The sequence below is a fragment of the Ornithodoros turicata genome, chromosome 2 (genome assembly GCF_037126465.1).
Source record: "Ornithodoros turicata isolate Travis chromosome 2, ASM3712646v1, whole genome shotgun sequence".
NCBI lineage: Eukaryota > Metazoa > Arthropoda > Arachnida > Ixodida > Argasidae > Ornithodoros > Ornithodoros turicata.
Window position 1 is genome coordinate 120,826,004 of NC_088202.1, and position 20,496 is coordinate 120,846,499.

The 20,496-nt window shown below is 45.8% G+C and overlaps 1 protein-coding gene across 2 annotated transcripts in view; it reads right to left on the bottom strand.

Annotated features, from left to right (window-relative positions):
* Positions 1 to 4,262: 4,262 nt before the first annotated feature.
* The window catches only part of LOC135386012 (protein timeless homolog), a 301,575-nt gene continuing 285,341 nt past the window's right edge, over positions 4,263 to 20,496 (bottom strand). The window contains exons 27-28 of one of the 2 annotated variants that reach the window (XM_064615702.1): positions 7,102 to 7,655; positions 4,263 to 4,573 (exon numbers count right to left, since the gene is read on the bottom strand). In XM_064615702.1, coding sequence (XP_064471772.1) covers positions 4,488 to 4,573; positions 7,102 to 7,655 — 640 coding nt within the window. In that variant the 3' untranslated portion in view covers positions 4,263 to 4,487. The remainder of the gene's footprint in view (positions 4,574 to 7,101; positions 7,656 to 20,496) is intronic. The other variant, XM_064615703.1, reaches the window with a different exon arrangement.

The following is a 20,496-nucleotide window of genomic DNA, read 5'->3' on the forward strand; positions in this document are numbered from 1 at the left end:
AACGAATGTTCTACAGAAACGGAAGAATTTACTTGTCGTGTTCCTCCTTATCACTGCTTTAACCTCACAAAGAATAATTAACATTTTACGTGCCGTCTCTCGCTGCGGGTTTCCGCACGGGTCTTCTATCCTGCATGATAGGGGTCTCAACGGTTTACACGCATACCCTTCAGGACAACAAATCGCCTCATGCATGTTCCCAAACCCAAGGCGCTGCACGGTACCCTTTCCCAAGAGGGACATGGATGCCTCGAATATCTTTGACGCTAAAGCATATGCACCGTAAGGAAGAAAGGAGTAAATGGAGTGCAAGAAATATGACTTTTACTCTCTTGCCGCTCTTTTCTGCTCGTCTTTATATACCCCGATCACCCCGCCTTAAAGCCTGTTCCGACATATAGCGATTTGCTATATAGCGCTAGAAAATAGCGCAATATTTTCTTCCTCGCAATGCTCCAAATCGCTAAACATTAGCGCTTGCCGGAGTTGAGCTTGCCGGAGGTGTCAACTTTTTCGGCGCTAATATTAGCACTACATTCGTGTTCGCCAATGAGGAGGCCCTTCAGCGATGACGTCGCGGAAGTCGTGGAGTTGTTTTGCTTCCGCATTTCACGGCGCGGCGACCGCACTGGAACCGGCCAGTCTGTCATCTAAAATGTCTGGTAATTTTTCGTTTAGTCAGTTGATCGAACTTGTTCTTACGCAAGCTGTCGAACTCCGGAGGTCCCATGATGGGAGAAACCGGAAACGACCACCGAACTTCCGCTAGATGATAGCGCTAGCTTTGCAAGTGTGAACCATCCGATAACAGTGAGCGCTGGTTTGTAGCGCTATATTGGCGCGCTGCTATATGTCGGAACAGGCCTTTCTGTTGGCCTTGCAACGATGTAAAAGATGCATAGGATTTTACTTCAAAGACTGTTTTCGAAAGGTGTCTGGTCTAGCACATGATCTACGTTGTTGGAGCCACAGGAGGGGTCGGTGTGCTGACTCTTACGATCACAAGGCACCCCGGTACCCAGAGCAGGTTTCCCTTCAAATCCGCGTCCTAATCGTTCGCTGGTGAGGGGGACCTGCAGGGTTGCGCCATTTAAATCAGGAATAATCACCTCCCCTTTTTTTATGTTCTGTCATGGCAGACACTCCTTCTGCAGACCCTGGAACAGTACAGCTGGGGTAAACATTTGCTAGTCCCTGTTTGCCCTGCCCCACAGCACAATACTGCTTACCCGATGAAACACATTAGTCACGTTCGAGCGTGCTGACGTCAAGTTCTGTGTGGCACTTTGAAAGATGTTTCTTGATACTGACAACACGGCCCTGCATTTCTTTGCCTCATGCCCTACACACGGCGCGCATACCGTGCTTGACTAACGGCGCAGCGCCTTCGTCGAAAAACTTCCATGCTGCGTCCCTTTTCCTACCAGACATTGCAGCACGAACACGGGTGTGCAATACCACACTTCACCGAGAAGCCGACGTAAATGAAGGTGGTCAAGGGCCCTTAGGCCACAGAGAATAGGTCAGTGCGGGCCGCGTGTTTCAGACTCCTGGGTTAAAAGATGCTCTGGTCTCCCTTCAAATCCGCGTACGCGCTGGATGGAAGCAAAGGGGAGCCGGTCCTTTTACGATTTGGGAAGAGCCCCTTGATAACGCGGTCTGCCCGCGGGTGGACCGTGTCTTTGATTGCGTGTCGTCGGGGCAGTACCCTTTGCAGTGCTGTTCCCGGGAATATTTTTTCGTAAAAAATAAAAATAAAAATATGAACGCACCGCTGACGCCCATCTCCGTCACAACTTTATTTATTCTTTTCACGTCGCTCTTCATGCCACTACGAGCGCGAGAGAGCTCGCGACAGTGGCTTCAGAATGCGTCAACCTGTCCTTTCTATTTTCTTTTGACACACAACACAGTTTTACGCAAAGAAAGGGGAATAAACGCCGACTTCCACACGACAGGCCACAAGTGCCGATGATGAACCTGACAGCAAAGCACTCTCTCTTTCATTTTGTTTTTTAATAGAGGAGAAATTCTGATTTGGCCAGCCTTTATCGTGTCTCCCGAAACAAAACAAAAAAAAATAATAATTCAGTCTGTTCGGCGCGACTAACCCACCTGTCAGAATCACTTCCACTCAGCATTTTATCGCCTTTCAGACTTTCATGCACACTTAAAAGTTGAATGTGTCCAATCAGTTCGTGATTTAACGCGCAAGCGCATTTGCCTTGCTTGACGAGGCGCATTAAAAGAAAATCGCGGAGAATACGCTGGAAGAAAATCGGGGAAGCCAAGATAAAAGTGCTAAGAAGTCGAGAGTCATTAGTGCAGCAAGCTTCTTATCTCCCCTTCGGAAATTGAATGCTAATTGACGCCCAGTCGTGTAGCAAGCAATAAGCTCGGGGCCTAAAAGAACCATTAAGAACAGCCCTCATTCAAAGCTGCTTAGGGCACATGCAGGGTGGGTCTCTTCTTTATTGTAAGAGACAGTGCAACAATTACGGCAAGGGTTTTGTGGCACTGTCATTGTCGCGTACACCCACGACAACTGTCGGTTCAATCAGCGAATAGAGGGGGGCGTAGGAGGGGGGGGGGGCGATGGAAGGGTATGACGCCACACCGATGGGTTATAAAACGTGTAACAACAATGGAAACAAAATTTCTGCTGCCTCAAGGAATAACGCGAGAAGAGCACTTTTTACATCCAACGTAGGACTACGTGCGTTTTCAGCAGTTACAGCGCTTAGCAACCGCAATTGCATGTTTTGTCTTAACGTGCGCCTTCAGGCTGAAGAGATACTCAATGTCGTCGTTTGCAGTGCAATAGACATTCTGACGACTTTACCTGGTGAAGTCGTTCGAAGTTCACCATGATTTATGCTGCCATTTCTTCGTGCGGCTAGCCACTGCTTTGGGCTTTGTCCCAGCATATTGGACGTAATAGTTAATGCGAGTGACAGACGCGGCACCTATGACGCGATTCTCGGACGGCTGTCAGCCGTTTGATGCCGGAAGGCTTAGAGAAGTGCCGAAGTGGCGGCCTGCGCGGCTCCCGAACGAAAAAAAAAGAAAGAAAGAAAAGAAAATCCACCCAAGGGCATCATGAACGGGCGTGGCGTTATCATTGGGCTCTGTACTCGTGCAGTTTATCTTGCGTTGATGATAGAAAACTGTTGCCACTGGCCTGTAACAGCCGATCACTCTCCAACTAAGAGGCCAGCGGGGCCGGTACCCACATGATAACAGCGAAGATGACAAAAGTAACGCCAAAGACAGCCTGCGAACGTCGAACTTTCAACTTTTAATCATATGATAGAAGGTTGAAAGTTCGATGTTCCCCGTCTGTCTGTGGGTGTTGCTTCCGTCGTCTTCGCTGATGACTCTGCGAACCTGTCCGCGCGTTTGATTTTTACTTGATTAATATTACTATTGCATTTCTATCAAATTTCTGAGCAAACCCTACACGCCAATTTGAAATGCTGGTATCTTCAACGTCACCAGAAACGGACCGGTTCAGTCGCAGGCTTGGTGATCTCCCGAGCAAATTCGAGCAAAGATTCTTCGAGTGCAGGAGACTTGGAACGGAGCTTATTGGCTCGCCGTTTTCCGCAGTTGTTGACAATGTTCCTGATGATTAACCAATGGCACAGATTGACCTGCAGTGCGACGCACTGCTAAGTACAAATTCGTTTAAGTTGGTGCAGCTTCGTTTTATTATTACGTTGGACGACAGTATCTGAAGATACGTATCTTGTCGTGGACAAACCTGTCCATGTTCGGTAGAACATACGTCTAATAATAATTCGTGGCTTTAGGTCGCGAGACAACTGTGTCAACATACCTCTGCGAGCAAGTGTTTTTTTGTGATGAACCTGAATCAGTCAAAGTTACGCTCACAACTAACAAACGAACACCTCAACGCAGCCCTTAAGACTGCAATTGTGCAATCACTTTCTCACGATGTTGACCCATTAGTTAAAATCAAGATGTACAAAGTTTCCTCATGACACAGCAAATAAAAATGATTGTTGACCCAGTGATTGAGCAATGCTAAGAAACTCAAATACATGCGCTATATGCCGTTCTAAGTTCTACGCTGTATCATCTATATAGGAAACAGGCTACCCAAAGCCGTCGTATGCAACCTGCGTAGTCCCTCCATGGCTCAATGCGGCCCGCGTACCCGAATGAGTTCGGCACCCCTGGTATAGAGTTTTGTATACTCATCGTCTCATGGAATAACATTGTGAACTGTTTCAAAGAAATCCCTTCTCATATTTTATTTCGTGTTCTGTAAAAAAAGCATATACTACAAGAACGAAGTGCAAGAAGAACAGAAAACAATTAAACTGCGTATTACAAACAGCTGATAGGATGAATTGTCCATTACCAGCCCATATGCGATGGTCGCTTCTAGCCACACAAAACACAACGTGCGTACAATATGTATCCGCACTGAAAGAAGGCACTATGGGGGCAGCACAAGTTTCCTATTCTTCCTCATCGCTACTGATCACAGTAGCCTTGTGCCGCTTGGGTTTCATATCTACGGCTTCCTCTTGATTTTGGCTCGTGCCTGAAGAAAAAAAAATACAAACAAAAAATGAATGCGAGATTTACGTTTCTGGCAAGGTACATATAAGAATGAGAAATACATCAATAAGCCGAGATAAACGCTCTGCAGCGGTAGTAAACTTCGCACGCGAAGATAATTAGCCGTCACTGCTGCTACAAAACCTCATCTCGTAAGATCGTACGATATTCATACTTGATGAGAGAGCCAGAAAATTATGTCAGGCGGGGGGGGACTTCAACAACAGTCCACGGATTTAAAGGACTACGGGAGTTTTTAATTAAAAATGGCGACGTCTCCTCCGCACCTCGTAGGAACCGCGTAATTACTTCCGATTCAGATACGTCAAAATCTTCGCAGTGTTCTTTAAGCATCTGAAGAGCTCGACACTCGCAGAGGGCAAACAGCATAGTGTCTTTAGTGGACCTAAGGGTTTCATACGACGGAGCGCATCGCTTGTCACGATCGAAAGCACGAATGTGCTGCGGTTCTATCGAGGGGCTTTATCATCGCAGTGCACCTTGCGGCCTTTCCTGATGTAATGGGAATGTTTCTTTATGAGCCCACCGCCAAATGAAAGCTCGCCTAGTCCCGCTACTTCCGTCACAATACAGCGCTGCGGTGAAACACGTCTCACGGCATGTACATAGATGGCCCTTGCGTGTTGACTTCCAAGTATGCGTGATACATAATCGTTACACTTATGCGCCTTGGTTAGACTACAAAAGCCTCGCAACTGTAGACAGCTGTACTCGGAACGGCTATATTGACCGAAACGCACAAGTACTCTCCATTTGGCTCCACCGAACACAAGCAGCTCTGCATATCAGCCTTCGATCTTGGGTGCACTTCACCGTTAGGCTGGCTAATGAAGCCTACATATAGCGCTTGGTCGTAAATGGCGCCAATGCGCCATGGGCCGCGCACGTCTGTGGTAAAGACACGTCACTGCCCTGTCGATTTCCGATGCCTCGCACTCCGAAAGACTTCGCGGACTGCGTTGTTTACATACCCGTGGCCTTTCGGGACATCGAAAATCAACAGTTGCGAGTTCTTCATGCGGATGCCATGGGGAATGCGTGTGACCGAAAGAGGAACTAATATAATGCCAGTTTTATCGTTAATCGCGTTGTTTCGTTATTACCGTATATGGCTAATTTAGGCAAGCGTGCAAATGGAGTATTTGCAGACTGACAACCAGCTAAAGGCTTTCAAGGGATAGTGCGGTATTTTTGCGCGCTGCGCGAAGTTCGCTTTATGTTTCGTGCGTGCGCAGAACCACCAGCGCTGTCTCTAGAGATAGCGTTGGTTATATAAGGGTTACGTATATATATGTATGTCTTATGTATAAGGGTTACGTATATGCAAAGGCGATAGCGTACGATATGCATTAATGAACTACAACTCACTAATGTCTCATTTCGGTGCCGCCCAGCAACACCCGAAACGAACAAAAGATGACAGGGCGACAGCGTGAATGACTCGAAAGAGAGCTACTATATGAAAACAAAAATAAAACATCGATCGCGCAACTGAAGTGCGAAGCATTTTCTTTCGAGAGACGCTACCACGACCTGCAATCGGCTAAAAACGAAACCGAGATAATATATAGACCCGTCTCGACTTAAAGATAGTCCGATGTTCAGCACAAATACACCATCTTTCTTTTACTTGAAGGTAGAAAAGAAGCCTCAGAAGCAGCGTTAATTTCGCGGTGGGGTGACGAAGAGTCGATATAGGTCGATCTACTCTCGGGCCACTTTCAATCTCGGAGAGCCCTGAAAATTTTCGATAGATTCGCTTCCGCAGATTGCCTATGTTGCAATTCCAGAGAACGCTCGCCACCAAACTTGTCTTTTTACCGTTTCAGTCGTAGTTAACAAGTTTGCTCATCGTAAAGGAGCCTCTTACGTGCGCGCAGGGTGCAATGCATTTTCTGGAGAATATAAATGAAAGCATGGCGAAAAACTTCTTAAAGCGGACATAAATAAACTATACGGTGCACTTGATTATTAATTTCCCCTAGTACTCGTGATTGCTTGATAAAGGCCAGTCGTGTAAGCTTTTTGCTGCACTCTTTATACTACACAATTGTACTTTAACATCAACGCGTAAGTGAATAAGGGCCGGTTTCACCAACGCTGGTTACCTTTGAACCAAGATCAAGAATTGATAAAACTTGAACTTTACACTCAATTATTTGTTTAAAAACTTCAGTTGGAGACGTGATGAATGCTTCAGTGACAAGAACTTCCTTTAGTGAAGCAGAATCGAGCGTTAAATTTAAGTAAGGGACCGGTGATCTCGGTTCAAATGTTAATCGGCGTTGGTGAAACCGGGCTAAGAAAGCGTGTGACCGTTTAAAACATGCGCGCACAAAAAAACAAAACAACAAACACGTTTCAAATGTACAATATAAACACCTTCCGTAATCCCACGACCGCTGCAAATATGTGCTTTTGACGACTCCCTAATCCGCGAAAGCTTACACTCAACTGTTGTCAAAAGTTGTCGCAAGCAAGGTATCTTACCATTGGAAATCTTTACCACCTCTGACTCTTCATCGCTGTCCTCGATCACCAAGGAACGCTTCGTAGTCCTCTCACCCGCAGCTGCCGCCGGGTCCAGAGACGCCGTCGTGTCGCTATCAATCCAAATTGGTCCCTTACCGTCGTTGCGTTGAACGCTATTGGAGATGCTGCAAAGAGCTTCATCATCATCGCTGTCGTCAAAAACGACAAGGCGCTTCTTGGACGGCTTTCCACTGGCGATGGCGTCCGTTTTCCTTTCATTCTGCTCCAGACGTTTGTTGCCAGCTGAAGCAGACGACAGGAGCACATCGTCTTCGCTGTCATCCGGGGACTTTTGGGCAGCAGGTGTTTCTTCGTCGTCATTTTCGTCAAAAAGAATGGGTCGTTTGCGCTTCTTTCCGGACGGCGACCGTTGAGATTGCGATGCCGTATCGTCCGCATCGAGTGACGCCACGTCCACTTCTTCATCGGAAGTTTGCGCTCCGTCTTCGTCGTCTGGTTCCGGTACCCGCTGGCGGCGACGTCTGCTCCCGCGTCCACTACTGTTCGGTGAACTGTAAATGACGATAACAAAGGGTATACTGCTCCACAAGTCGCACAAATGAAAGAAGAGTAACGTAGTTATCACACGAGGATGCTCTATTAGCGCACCAATATGGCTGAAATACCTGCATCATAATAAGTCTTCGCAGAATAGACCTTCACAGGTTAGATTTGTTATTCCAGAGTTCATTAAAGTTGTTAAGGACGTGTGCAGCCTCACATCAAGAAAATCACACGGGAGCTATACACAATTGCGTAACAGACGATGACTTCCTAAGCACAGGCCGGTCAAAATTATTAAAAAAGAAACCGTTATCAAATAGGGTATAGGAACGACGAACTGCAACAACGACACCAAGATCATAATACAAGCGTCTTCCGGCTAGAAGCGACATACGCTAAGCATGACCCTGTACAAGCGTAAACGTAGCAGTAATCACTAAACATCAACCACAGCTCAAGCAGCACAGGAGGAGAGAGTTATGTTAATCGAGGCATCTCATCACTGCCATAATACCTCTGAATGTCCAACCCTTGCAAAGCTCCCAATAATGAACACAAATTTGTTTCATAGAGGAAGCTCGGGTCTCCCCTCCCTTTATCGGAAGCATAGGCGAATGTCCTGCCGAGTGATGAATGAGCTCAGAGCAGCAGGCACCATGACAGGGTCAACTGCACTGCATTCACTCATTCAAGCAACTGGGCAGATTATACGCCGGCTAGAACGCTAATTTTCGGTTGTCAACCTTCCTTTAGCGAACGCGATGATCCATTACATTTAAATCCCTGTCTATAGGCTTCCCTCTGAAAATATGGTTTCGACGTCATAAATGATATCAGGGTAGTACGATGCGGCCATTTGAACTCTGAATATTTAGCTCTGCTGCTTAAAGGTGGTGTGCGCGAGGAATCCGGAATTCTGAAGTTAACGTAATATCCTATTGGAGATGCCTTCCAATGAGGAAACACGAAAAAAGATTCGCAAAATTCTTTCGTGTTTTTTTCATAAAGCACCAAAAACATCGAATTCGAAACCAACTGCCAGCTTCCGGTTTAGACGACCCTTCCCTGCTTCCCCTCTTCCGGTGACGTAATTGGCATTACCGGCGAGTTTCAAATCCCTCAGATGTCGCAAGGCTGGTTGCAATCCGATACCACCGAAAGCACGAACGCAGATGTTTGTATCGGCTGCTGGGCAGCAGATTGCAATATACGGCATTCAAAAATCAAAATGCACGGGCTCCAACATTCTTCTGCTCTTATCTCCTAACATGTTGGCCGTATAATTCGAAGATAGTGTTTCTTTGTTTTTGTTTTTTTTACAAAGCTACAGTGGTGTGCCAAATTTCACTCTTATTGGGCATGTATGCTTTATTTAATGCTTTTTTTTCAAATTTGTCCAAAGATCTTGCCCCAACTTCTACACATGTCAATCAAAATGACTGTCATAACTCATTTTCTTCCATTTTGTACGCGACACTTCATATTGAAAAAACTAACGAAGGTTTTCTTATTTTTTTCCCTAAAATCAGAAGTTTCAGTTTTACTTACCGTCGTCACGTGTCGCGCCCATCGATTTATTTCGTTGTTTCATTTATTTCATGTTGGTCGCGCCCAGGGCCGGCCTTAGGGGTGGCCGACGTGTGCGGCCGCCATCGACAAAAGGACGTCGATCTTCCTAATGTCTGTCTCCTATAGTGAGAACGGACGTCCTTCGGAACCGCCAATTTATAATCCCACAAAGTGTGCGCGCTCGCGGGACCACTAGTATCTATGCGGATCCACACTAAGTGAGGAATCAAAATTGCGATTGACGAAGACTGTCGCGGCAAGGACTATGATCAGGTCCCCCAAACTCACCTCGGAAAAGCGTGCAACGAAGAAGGCCGCCACTAGATACCCCCACTGTTGCCGTTCCGGATCACTTCAGCGCGCTAAGTTTAGCGGCAAAATGTTTTTGTTGTTTCTGCGAATGAATCTAGTCTTTATATGTCCAAATAAAACGCGTATAACAACTTTCTGTGTCGTGTTTCATTTTTTGGTCCCGTTTTTAAACGTGTTGAGCGATCGGAAGGATCTAGTGCACGGCTGCGTGCATCACATAGCGTACCTGTCGTACCAGGCGCCGCAGGCGCAGTCGTCCATTTCTCCTTCGGTGACTTGGCCTGGCTTGGATTGTGCTTCAACTGGATCTTTAGCGCGCTACAATCCAACGCAAGCCAACGTCTGGTAACAATGGGGTATCTAAGGGCGGCCTCCGGCATTGCACGCATCGGGATAGGAACAAATACATGGGAAAATGGCGACGTTGGGAGACCTGACTATGATAACGGCGCGAACATCAAAGGAAAAAGTGGGGGTCTGCAAGCAAGGAAGAATTCTTGAGCTAGTATATCTAGGGTTCCGCGTTTTCGGGTTTTATTTTTGGGCGGATTCGGCGTATGTTTTTCGGTGTTTATTGATTTTCACGAAATCGACGTTTTTCGGTGTTTTTCCTGGCGTGTACATGGTTTACACGATAATTATCGGCGAATAGGAATCCCAATGTAATTTCCGCACGACGCTCATTCAACATGACGTCGTTCGCTGCAGTGGCGTTTTACCGCTAACGAAAAAGCAAATGGCCATTTTTCACAGCCATCGTATTTCTCTATGGTTTCCTGATCTGCATCAACAACTTGTCGGGCATGTGTAGCAATATATCTCTGTCATCGTTCCTGGAATGTCTCTCTGTATTCGGTGTTTTTCGATTAAAACCGAAAAAGAGGAACCCTAGCTCTATCCTGCAGATTTTTTTTATAGTTTGATTATAGAGAGATTTTTTTTTTTTTGTTACATGCCGTTGTCATCCGCTTATTGTGGCTGGGGATGCTGCAGCGTCTTCAACAGAATCTGTCACCATTTTTGACATAACCCGTCGAATGGGCGCAGCAATGCATGAAGTTCTGGTGCGTGTGCCACAGCCGTTAGCAGTCGATACGCGCTCACCCGCACCGCGCAAGAAAGGAAATATTCTATTAGGATGGTTGAGGCAGCTGACGTCAAAGAACTGTAGATCATTCGAGTCAGTGTTAGAAATTAAACAACTCCTAATTATTCAAAATTGCACCGACAGTAGATTTGCAGTATTCCCCACGAGCCCCGAAATCACAGGATTTTCTCGGAAGAATCCTCGGATTTTGGGACGGGAAAAACAGACGGGATAACCCGGATCCCAACACTAAACCCAAGCACACAAGACACCTCACACAAGGAGTCCAGACGGAAAACTGTACTTGGATTGGATTGGATTGGATTGGATACCAGGAATGTCGAGGCGCAGCGGCGCCGAAGTGCCTTCACCGTATGTAGCATGGCGGCTCCCGGACTTGGATGGTCGAACAGTTCTTCGCTTCCTAACAAATCATCCGCTTCCCCCCCCCCCCCCCATTTCTCTCTCTTCCAGCTTCTCCTCTATTGTCTCTCTTTGTGATTTGTATATGGTGTGACGAGGACAAAAACTGAAGTGGTTGCCGAACGTGGTAAGCGCCTGAGGACATTGCATAAATAAACAACACCTTCGAGGACAACCAGTACTAAAGGTGAAGAAGAAATGTTTGTCAGCATGAGTGAGAGCACAGCCGTGCAAGAATCGAAAGTCGGAGAAGAACACGGTGTTGCAGGACGTAGAGGTGGCCATTAATGATAGTGCAGATGCTACACACAGAATTTTATTGAGCAAAAGTCCCACAATTTTCGTGGTGCTCACGCGGTTCCGGATTTGAACAGACGTAAACACTGTCAAGTACACCTTTACCAGTACAAAAGACATTCCCATGCAGGGACCCACCAAAATGGCGACCAAGGTGGTGGTGTGCTGTTTCCCAGCGCTCTGCCTGCCGGCATGTTGGTGGGGGGAGGGGGGGGGCATGCCTTCTGGGCGACTTCGCAGGGAACTGGGCCGACATTTGTCTCAAAGCGTCTAGGGAAAACCCATTGACAACACCCCGAAAGCACAGCCGGCGACCGAGGGCTGTTCTGGAAAATTGCTGAAACGTAATTAATTGCTTTTTCCTCGACACTGTTTGCTTTGGTAATCTGCAGGGCGAAAAACAATTACGTCAAGGGAAAGGAACCGCCGGCAAAACAGTTCAATGGTAGTTAATTGACAGCGAATGTTAGTGAAATCTTTTGTGCGAAGATTTCAAACGTGCAGGGAAGTGACGTTTACGACAACCCGAAACCCTGTTTCATTCATGTAGCGGTCTGTGAGGTCGTTGTACTGTCACTAAAATTCACAAAAAAGAAAAGAAAAACTGTCAGATATGATGCAAGTTACAGTGGCATCAGATCAACGACAGCGACAGAGCTGTTTATTGGAGATCGCCTCTCGCTACGTGCATGGTTCGCCCTGTCGGTTGTGGTCCGCAGCAAGATCATCTTTCATAGGTACACTTCCTAAGACGACCCGTAATCTGTGTTGTACCAGCTACCAAAACGAATTAACGAAATACCGCTACTCGCTACCGCACAAAAACATGCCCCTTTCGCTTACAAAAACTTAAAGCGTGCTTCGCCTGCATTGCACCCGTAGACGCAATGCATAAGAAACGTATAATTTTATTTTGGCGGAAAACGTCGACACTTTTCACTGGTTCCACACTGGATCCTGCTAGATCTATATTCAAGAAATTATGCCGAAAAAGAATGATCTGTATATCTATAAAGGCTTTTGTTCCCCCGGCGTTTGAAACCTTACACATTGTACTCAATGGGACAGAAGAAGATTTCGCGCTCCATCGTGATTTCACAGTCTTATACATCAAAAGCTATCCGCTTTAGGTAATTTTCCACTGCAGTTTCACAATTAGGGGGACGATGTTTGAAACCTAAGTGAATGTCTTGGTTATGTAGCGAGCCAATTTTGTTCCCGAGGGTATGAAAGTGCGACTAAAAAGTGCGAGACATCACACTTAAAGAGGACTTAGCCTAACGACACTTCCGCATGTAGGAAAGCCGACTGCGCGCTTGAGCACGTGCAAGTGTGAGGGGGAATGAAACTCGAAAGGGAAGGGGAATTATCAGAGTTCAGCGCATATTCTCCTGTGATACACTCTTAAAAATGAACTTCACCGCATAGCACGCTCCTAGCCAACCATAATCGCAAATGATATCGTACGCCTTTTTTGTGACAATTATGAACCGCATAAGTGTCACAAAAAAGGCGTACGCCTCCCGTTTTTAGCTAATCAGGGCAGATAACGATATCATTCGAGATAGTGGTTGGCTAGGAGCGTGCTATGAGGTGAAGTTCATTTTTAAGAGTGTAACCGGCACCCCAATACGGGTTTGATAACATCTGCAAAATAAAGGTGTGCTTTCACGGCCAAAGGGACTGAAGAACATTTCTGGTGGACATCTGCTTTAAAAACAGAAAAGACAACGCTGCAGATACTGCGTTCCCCCGAGGTTCGCGTTTTGGAATCGAACACTCTCTTCTTCTTAGTATCAATTTCTTTAACTCTTTCTGACATTGTACTTATGGCGGTAAAAAGATATACAAAAATTCTTATGGCTGTAGTGCACTGTTATTGCTATGTGATCTGTCCGCCGATGCTTCCCTTTTAATCTTTACCTTATTTGTGACCGTCATGTGTTTTGCATGTATATAATGTATGCTTATTTTAATGTTTTTTCTCAATTTTTCCTCGTAGCACCACGGGGAAGCTTGGTTGCCACCAGTATGAAATTTGATGGGTACCTTAATGGCTGTGAGCTCGTATATTTTGTCTAACGACGTTATATCCGTCTATTTAGAAGAAGCGGACGCAAGGCAATATTTTTTTTTCTTTTCTTCATGCGTACACTTGTCTCATGCGATACATACGCATGCGACAGCATGCTTAAATTATGCATGGCCGAGCCGTTGCGCATGCGCTGTCCGTCAGCGTCATTCACGAACAAAATGTAAATGTCATCTAAGTAAGACATCTAAGTAAGACGCCTCAATGTTCAACTCCCTTAAGCGCATCGAATACAACTGGGACCTGGCGCATATAATCGTGTTGTGTCAATGTTTTCTTGACTTCAAGCCGATCATGGCGTCGTACCTGTGCAGAAACTTGACAATACATTGCCTGGACAATACGTCCTTTAAGCAAATGATCGCACATATGCATCGTTCTGTGCAACTGCCTGCTTGTTTTAGCAGCATGCTTTGCGCGTGAAATAGTGCACCCTCGGCGATTTTTGCAAACACTCGAGGTGACGTTCTACCTCACCTTCGACAAAGTACTCTCAATAGCCTAAGATAACGTTACCCATTATTCCCATCACCATGGCGATATCCGATCGTCATTTCTTTCTTTTTTTTTTTTTTTTTAGTGTACACCAGGGCGCCGAGCTCATTCGTGCCCGCGGGCCGCATTGAGCCATGGAGGAACTACGCGGGCCGCATACGACTGCTTTGGGGTAGCCTGCTTCTGATAAATGCTCGAATTCACTCGGGAGATCACCAAGCCCACCGGTCCGTTTCTGGTACCTTTGAAGGCACTAATATTACAAATCGGCCATGTAGAGTTTGCTCAGAAATTTGGTATGAATGCACTAGTAAAAATCTGACGCAGAGACAGGTTTAGAGAGTCATCAGCCAAAGCAACGAAAGTCATCGAAAGCAACACAGAGGCAAACAGGAAATGTCGAACTTCAACTTTTTATCATATGATTAGAGGTTGAAATCACCGTTATGTCTCGTAATAAAGTTGCTGTTTGAAATCACATTTCATAAGATTCTGCGCAACGCACAACGAAGAAATCGTTTGACTGTGAATCGTTTTTGTGTGTTGGAATTGTTTTGATCAGGCGAACGGAAAGATTCCCTGACATCGCATTTGTGAGATTCCCTCACGATACCTGCATATAAATAAACGACGCTAACATGAACCGGTGCACCCTAGCAAATCAGCGCTGTTTTCAGAAACGCCCCAATCAAAAGTACAGCTCGTCTAAGTTGAAGTAATAGGCCATCGGTAATTTCGTGCAGAAATGACGTCAGTGTCCTCGCTTCCGTGTCAAGCGCTTCACAGATTCCGATAGGCAACGTGCTTTGTGATCGCTGTTTCCCAGTCGCTTCTCAAGCAGTATAGGTGGCTGTCGCGCTGTTGTGAAGGGCTGACAATTCCCTTCAGGACTACAATGCCAGGTATTGTCACAGCGACAGTAATGCTGCGTACTTCTCCTACATATGAATGTACGGAAGAATATGAAATCCACAACATCAAAAACGAATTTTTGGCATTTCGATTTTAACACATTTTTTATTTTCAGCTGCTGCTGAAAACCGCTGCTTAAACACGTGACGCACGCTTCAAGTTTGCTTGTTGCAGCCGTTATACTCAGTGTTACATTACGCGCGTGCTTACCGTCGGTAAATTAGTTTATGTACACACACAGTGAAACACAGTCGATTAGTCAGGTTCTGGCAGTCCCACTTTACCACTTTCTAAAGGCGTTTCTAGAACCAGGCACCTCCACCTCCACCACCCATAGCGTGCTGCGTGCATGGTCTGCAAGCGTAGGCACGGAAGTCGACCCTTTTCCCATGATTCTTAGAAAGTACCGGTCACCTATTGTGTGCTTCCGGTGACTTGTACGCTTGCACAATATCAACAGTGAACTGGCTCGGCAAAAATATTAGATAAGCTACAATGCGATTGTCATCGGCGGCATGTTTTGTGGCTGGGCTGTCCAGTTGTCGATGTGTAGCGCAAAGAGATCGTCATGGTGTATACCAAACAACTTGGTCTTGTAGCGACACTTGTCCGATTCCTTCATAGCTCTAAATTATTCGGGTATTGCGGAAGGAGACAGTCTAGAGCGGTGTAGCAGTGCAACGCAATCGGTCGCACTTGCGGCATGGCAGCGTTCAGTTTTGTCCCCACCAACTCCTCGCATGCGCAGATGGCGCCTCTTGTTTGTAAGCAGTAAAGTGGTCTATACATTTTGAACGAACGAAGAGATCACTTCTTTCCGTGCGCGTTTGTGCTGCTGTCGGGCAGTATTTCGGAACTTCAGGCGCGCTTTTTCCGAAACCGTGAACCGTGAAAAAAGAAAAGAAAAAGAACTGAGAGGAGGTACTATAGGGGACACGGTTGTCTAAAATAAGCACTCCGTGGTTTATTGCATCTCAAATTTCCATGTTTTGTAAGACTATTTCTTTCGAGTAGTAAACACGTGCTGCACCTGGTCCACCTTCAAATACAATATTGGCACAGCACTTTCAAGCGCAACCGAGCTAATACGGGACGGCGAAGTACTGACAGGCGATTTTAGCTAACCGTGTCCCCAACAGTACATAACCACGAATAAAAGAATCGAAGACCCCCTTCCCCTCTACAACTCCGCCATTGCCGGTTTTGCTATTGTCCCTGCACTTCGAAAAAAGGGGGAATGGCAAAAAGAGCCAGGTAGTGCCTGCAGTTAAAAGGATCACCAATTAATTTCAATTAACGAATTAATTAATTAACGAGGAAACGAAAAATCGACTGAGTATTTCTGGACCCTTACTAACATTACGCACTAAGTCTCGTTCAGGTGCAATGCACAATTTTTATACAAAAAAGTATGACTCATTTTAAACGAGACGCCTTGCAATAATACCGAAAGTGTCGGAGGTATGATGGCGTTGAGAATGCCATTCGTATACCAGGGATACTTGTCTAAAAAGAAGTCTGGCATTTGAAAGCGATGAAACGGTTTGAAGAATCCTTATCAAGCTCGTCACGAAGTGACCGTTATCACCAATCAAAAGGAAGTGACCCGTGATAAGCTCTCTCCTGTCCTCCTCCTTCCTTTCGGGTTTCATGCCTCCTCTCACCCAAGCAGCACAATGTACTGAAAGTCGAGTGCAATAGGGGTGGACCGTACGTGTCTTATCGATGTTCTTTCGTTGCATGAGCGCTTTCAAGGCCTTGCTCTTGCCCGTCCACCCCTATTGCACTCGACTTTCAGTACATTGTGCTGCTTGGGCACCTATACACGTGTACAAACGTAAAGTTGTCTTACTTACACAACACATGCTATTAGGCTAAACGCACTTTAGGGAGGCGTGTCCGCGAATCTTGGGCATGAGTAGCGCAATACTAGCGTCACTACAAATTTGAAAAAGTAACGCGGTACCGCTCCCGCTACCAGGTAACGGAGATACTAGTGACTTTTAGTATACCGTTGATAAGGGTACCGTGCCTATCGGAACCAATCGCAGTGGTGCGTGAATTAGAATCTTATCCACTGTTTGGTTCCGGTTGATACGGTTCGACGCAAGCCACGCTATCAACGGTCTGCTAAGACTCTCTACTATGCCGCTGCCTTTCCGTTACCATACCCTTCTCTAGGCAACACAGTACCGGTCCCAGGCGGAAAAACAGCGTGGAATCCCAAGTGGGTGGTTCCACTTGGGATCCTATTTTGTTTGTTTGTTTTTACCTGGGGTTGCATCTCGTTTGCGAATGAGTCTAAAGGCATGCAGTATTTACGTTAGCCAGCATGCAGCGTAATGTATGCCACTATTTACAGCAAAGATATGTTACTTCATATTGATCTTGACATGACGCGCATTTAAAACATAATTTAATGCATTTCATAATTTATACCCGCCGGTGTATCGAACACAACACTGTTTTCTGCAGCGACAGCATTTTGTTCGAGATATTCGCGAATCCCAACCTCAAACTTTTTCGTCTGCGTACTGTCGACGGATTAATCAGTTTTCCCTCTGATCAAGCGCGCAACTGCTATCATAAGCGACCAGTCAGCAAGTCATCAGTAAGGAGCAAGAATAAAAAGGTCAAACGAATGGTATAATATTTGCTAATGCTTTCGCTAGGGCCAACGCCCCCAAGAAAAATAGACAACCTTCTGAGTGCTGTTGACATACTGCGCCAAAACTTAGGTCTCACAGGAATTCGGAGTTACTCTTGTTGCCTATCTCCACACTCGCACGACGGCTTCTCTTACAGCTTAGAGTTTGACTATACAAGAAAATGTGCCTAATACGCCATTTCCTGACTTCCTCAGGAAGAGTCTACCCATGTCAAATTACCTCCGTAGTGAAGCATTTACAACAACAAAAAAGAAAGAATATCATATAGACCAGTTTCCATGGGTGACGTCACAAGGCCGGTGTGGGCAAAACAAATTAACAGAGAGTCCGGGACAATGAGAATAATGTGACACAGTTTGCCAGAAATTACCATTCGACAGCACCTGAATCAATCCGCAATTACATACGGCAATCGGGAGTCGCGTTCTTGTGGTTGCTCACACAACAATGGCGTCTTTTGTTTGTAAACGGAAAGAGACCCTAAACATGTCAAAGGCTGTCAATTGCTATAAATTTAATCGCCTGTGTACCTCTCAAGCAAGTGTGCAAAGAACATTAATAAGCATACTGACTCCCGAACAATATTATTAGGTCTTCATTTTTGTGCGGCTCACGTAGCTACGGTGTCAGGTACTCAATGTGAGAAGAGAACTAGATCGCTTTCGGCAACTTGTGTAACTTGTGTACCTTGCCATTCACCTGCTGCGGCACAAACACCTTGAAGCAAACATGTTTGGAGTGCAATGTGCCTATTGCGATATTTCATTGCTTTTCGTATATATTTTCGTGTTCCTGTTCACGTACTCCTATTTCGTATACCAGTTCACGATGCTTTGCTTATCAGTTCCGAACGACAGAGTTGCAAAACACAGTTACAAATGTTCACGAACGCTCACACTTCCAGTTTTGCAGCTGGTTCTATACGGCAGAAACTAAATATTATATTAGAATTTTCTTAACTTATTCTGGATAGCGAAATTGAGGAAGATCGTCACATCAGTCTGCCAGATTAACGAGTAGCTAAAAGAAAACACAGCTTCGCCATTATCTAGCTTTTTTTCCATGTTCCACGTCCCCCAAATTATGAACAGTAGCGGCAGTGGTAGCTGAGAAAGACTCCACCCCTACCTATATTTCTAGCGGCAATACTTTTTCCGTTACCAATTTAAAATGTAGCTGGACCGCTACTCCGCTACTGAAAAAGGTAGTGAATACGGTAGCGGCGCTATGTACAACACTGCCCGTAATGCCGACATTCACCTCCGCACAGATACGCAATACGGTCTCTGCTGCTGCGGCTGCTACTGCTGCGCAGGGATCCTGTAATTTTTCTACTTTATCTGCTCCTCTATAGTTTTTCTATACTACCGATAGTTCGATTTTCACACGACGATTTCCTCAGAATGTGTAAAGATGAGAGGCCTCTCTCGCGAGCTCGGTGAGGTGCATGAGCTGCTCCCGTCGTTCCTTCGGAAGAGCTCGTGTTATTTGTTGCACAACACGGCGCTTTCAAAAACAAAAAAATTACGAAGGGGCGTTCCAGTGCTCCTAAGCATGACAGAGAATCTCTCATCTTTCGCTTTCCGCTGGGGAGTCAGGACTGTCGTTTTGAAGAGCATTGAAATCTTAGCAGGCGTCCTTCGTGAGACGCGCTTTTTACGACACCTCCTGTCACCGCAAAGAACAGGCTGAAACGTAAAAGTAGCGTCAACGGCCAAAGAAATCGCGAAAACAGAAACAGAAAGAAAAAGAGACAGCGTGTGACGGTAGGTGGAAGAGCATCCTTTACATCCCCCAGCGCGCACATTCTGAAAGACGAATGGTTATTAACGAGGACACTCGTTAGAGTCAAAAAGCACCAACGAAAGATGCGCTCGGAAAGTGGAGAACGTGCGCGGAACCCATGAAACTAAAAACTTCCACGTCGACATGACTTGACCCTTATCGTTGTCCCAAAACTTTGAACCAAACAACTAATCAATCATAATAAAGAAAGAAGACCGACTCAAGCGTGTACCTTATAAGAAAAGTATTCGGGAGATCAATCATGAGAGCGACTGGTGGCAGCGATCGCCAACGACACTTTTTGACGTCGAGCTCTTCGTCTGTCGACAGGGAGAAGCAACATGATATATATATATATATAAATGCAAATTCATGCAAATGATTGTGCCCTATCGCAGCGCCACAACACTTGCGATAGGGCACTCAAAGCTGACCTCGCAAAAAGGACACCCGATGACAAAAGAGGCACCTTATGGCCAATGACAACAACGACGCAATACCCAGGAGGCAAGTTCAAACTGCGCACGATATCGATAAGCGATATGAAATGAAACAAACAAACAAACAAACAAACAAACAAACAAACAAACAAACAAACAACGGGTACAGTGTTTTATATCCGATATAACACGCAGCTGCACTGCGACATCTTCGGAACTTGTTGAGAAGCGACAACTGCTGATGTGCATTGACACTTGTTCGCCAATGTTCTTACAGGGGACAAGAAGAGAAGAAAACGTGATTGAATATCGACGCCGTGATCAGCTGTCGCATCGATCTTCCTGCGGTGTGACGCTTCCGTACCCATTTCTGCTGGAAATGCGCACGTGGAAAGTGGATCAAAACCACCAAATAGCGCCAGCAAGGCTGAAACCACACCAGAGGTCTCCGCGGAACCGATACATCGAAAGTGCCAGAAGGCGAAAAGCATGTTGGTTGGAGTTCCACAGGGTAAAAGAACACACAGGGACGAAGCAGACCAAAAGAACGAAAACAGCTCTCCTTGCGAACATAGAAAAGAGCAAACAACTCAAGTGAAGCTCAGAAGTATAGTTTATGCACCTGCATTTCATGGGACGAGAGTTGAAATGCTGCAGTTTGGATCATTCGTTCTAAATGTTATCGAAGACTTTGCTGTTAGAACTTTACGACGTTTCTCTCCTGGCACCAGTTCTCTTGTTGATGCACGTAGACGTAGAATACGTTTT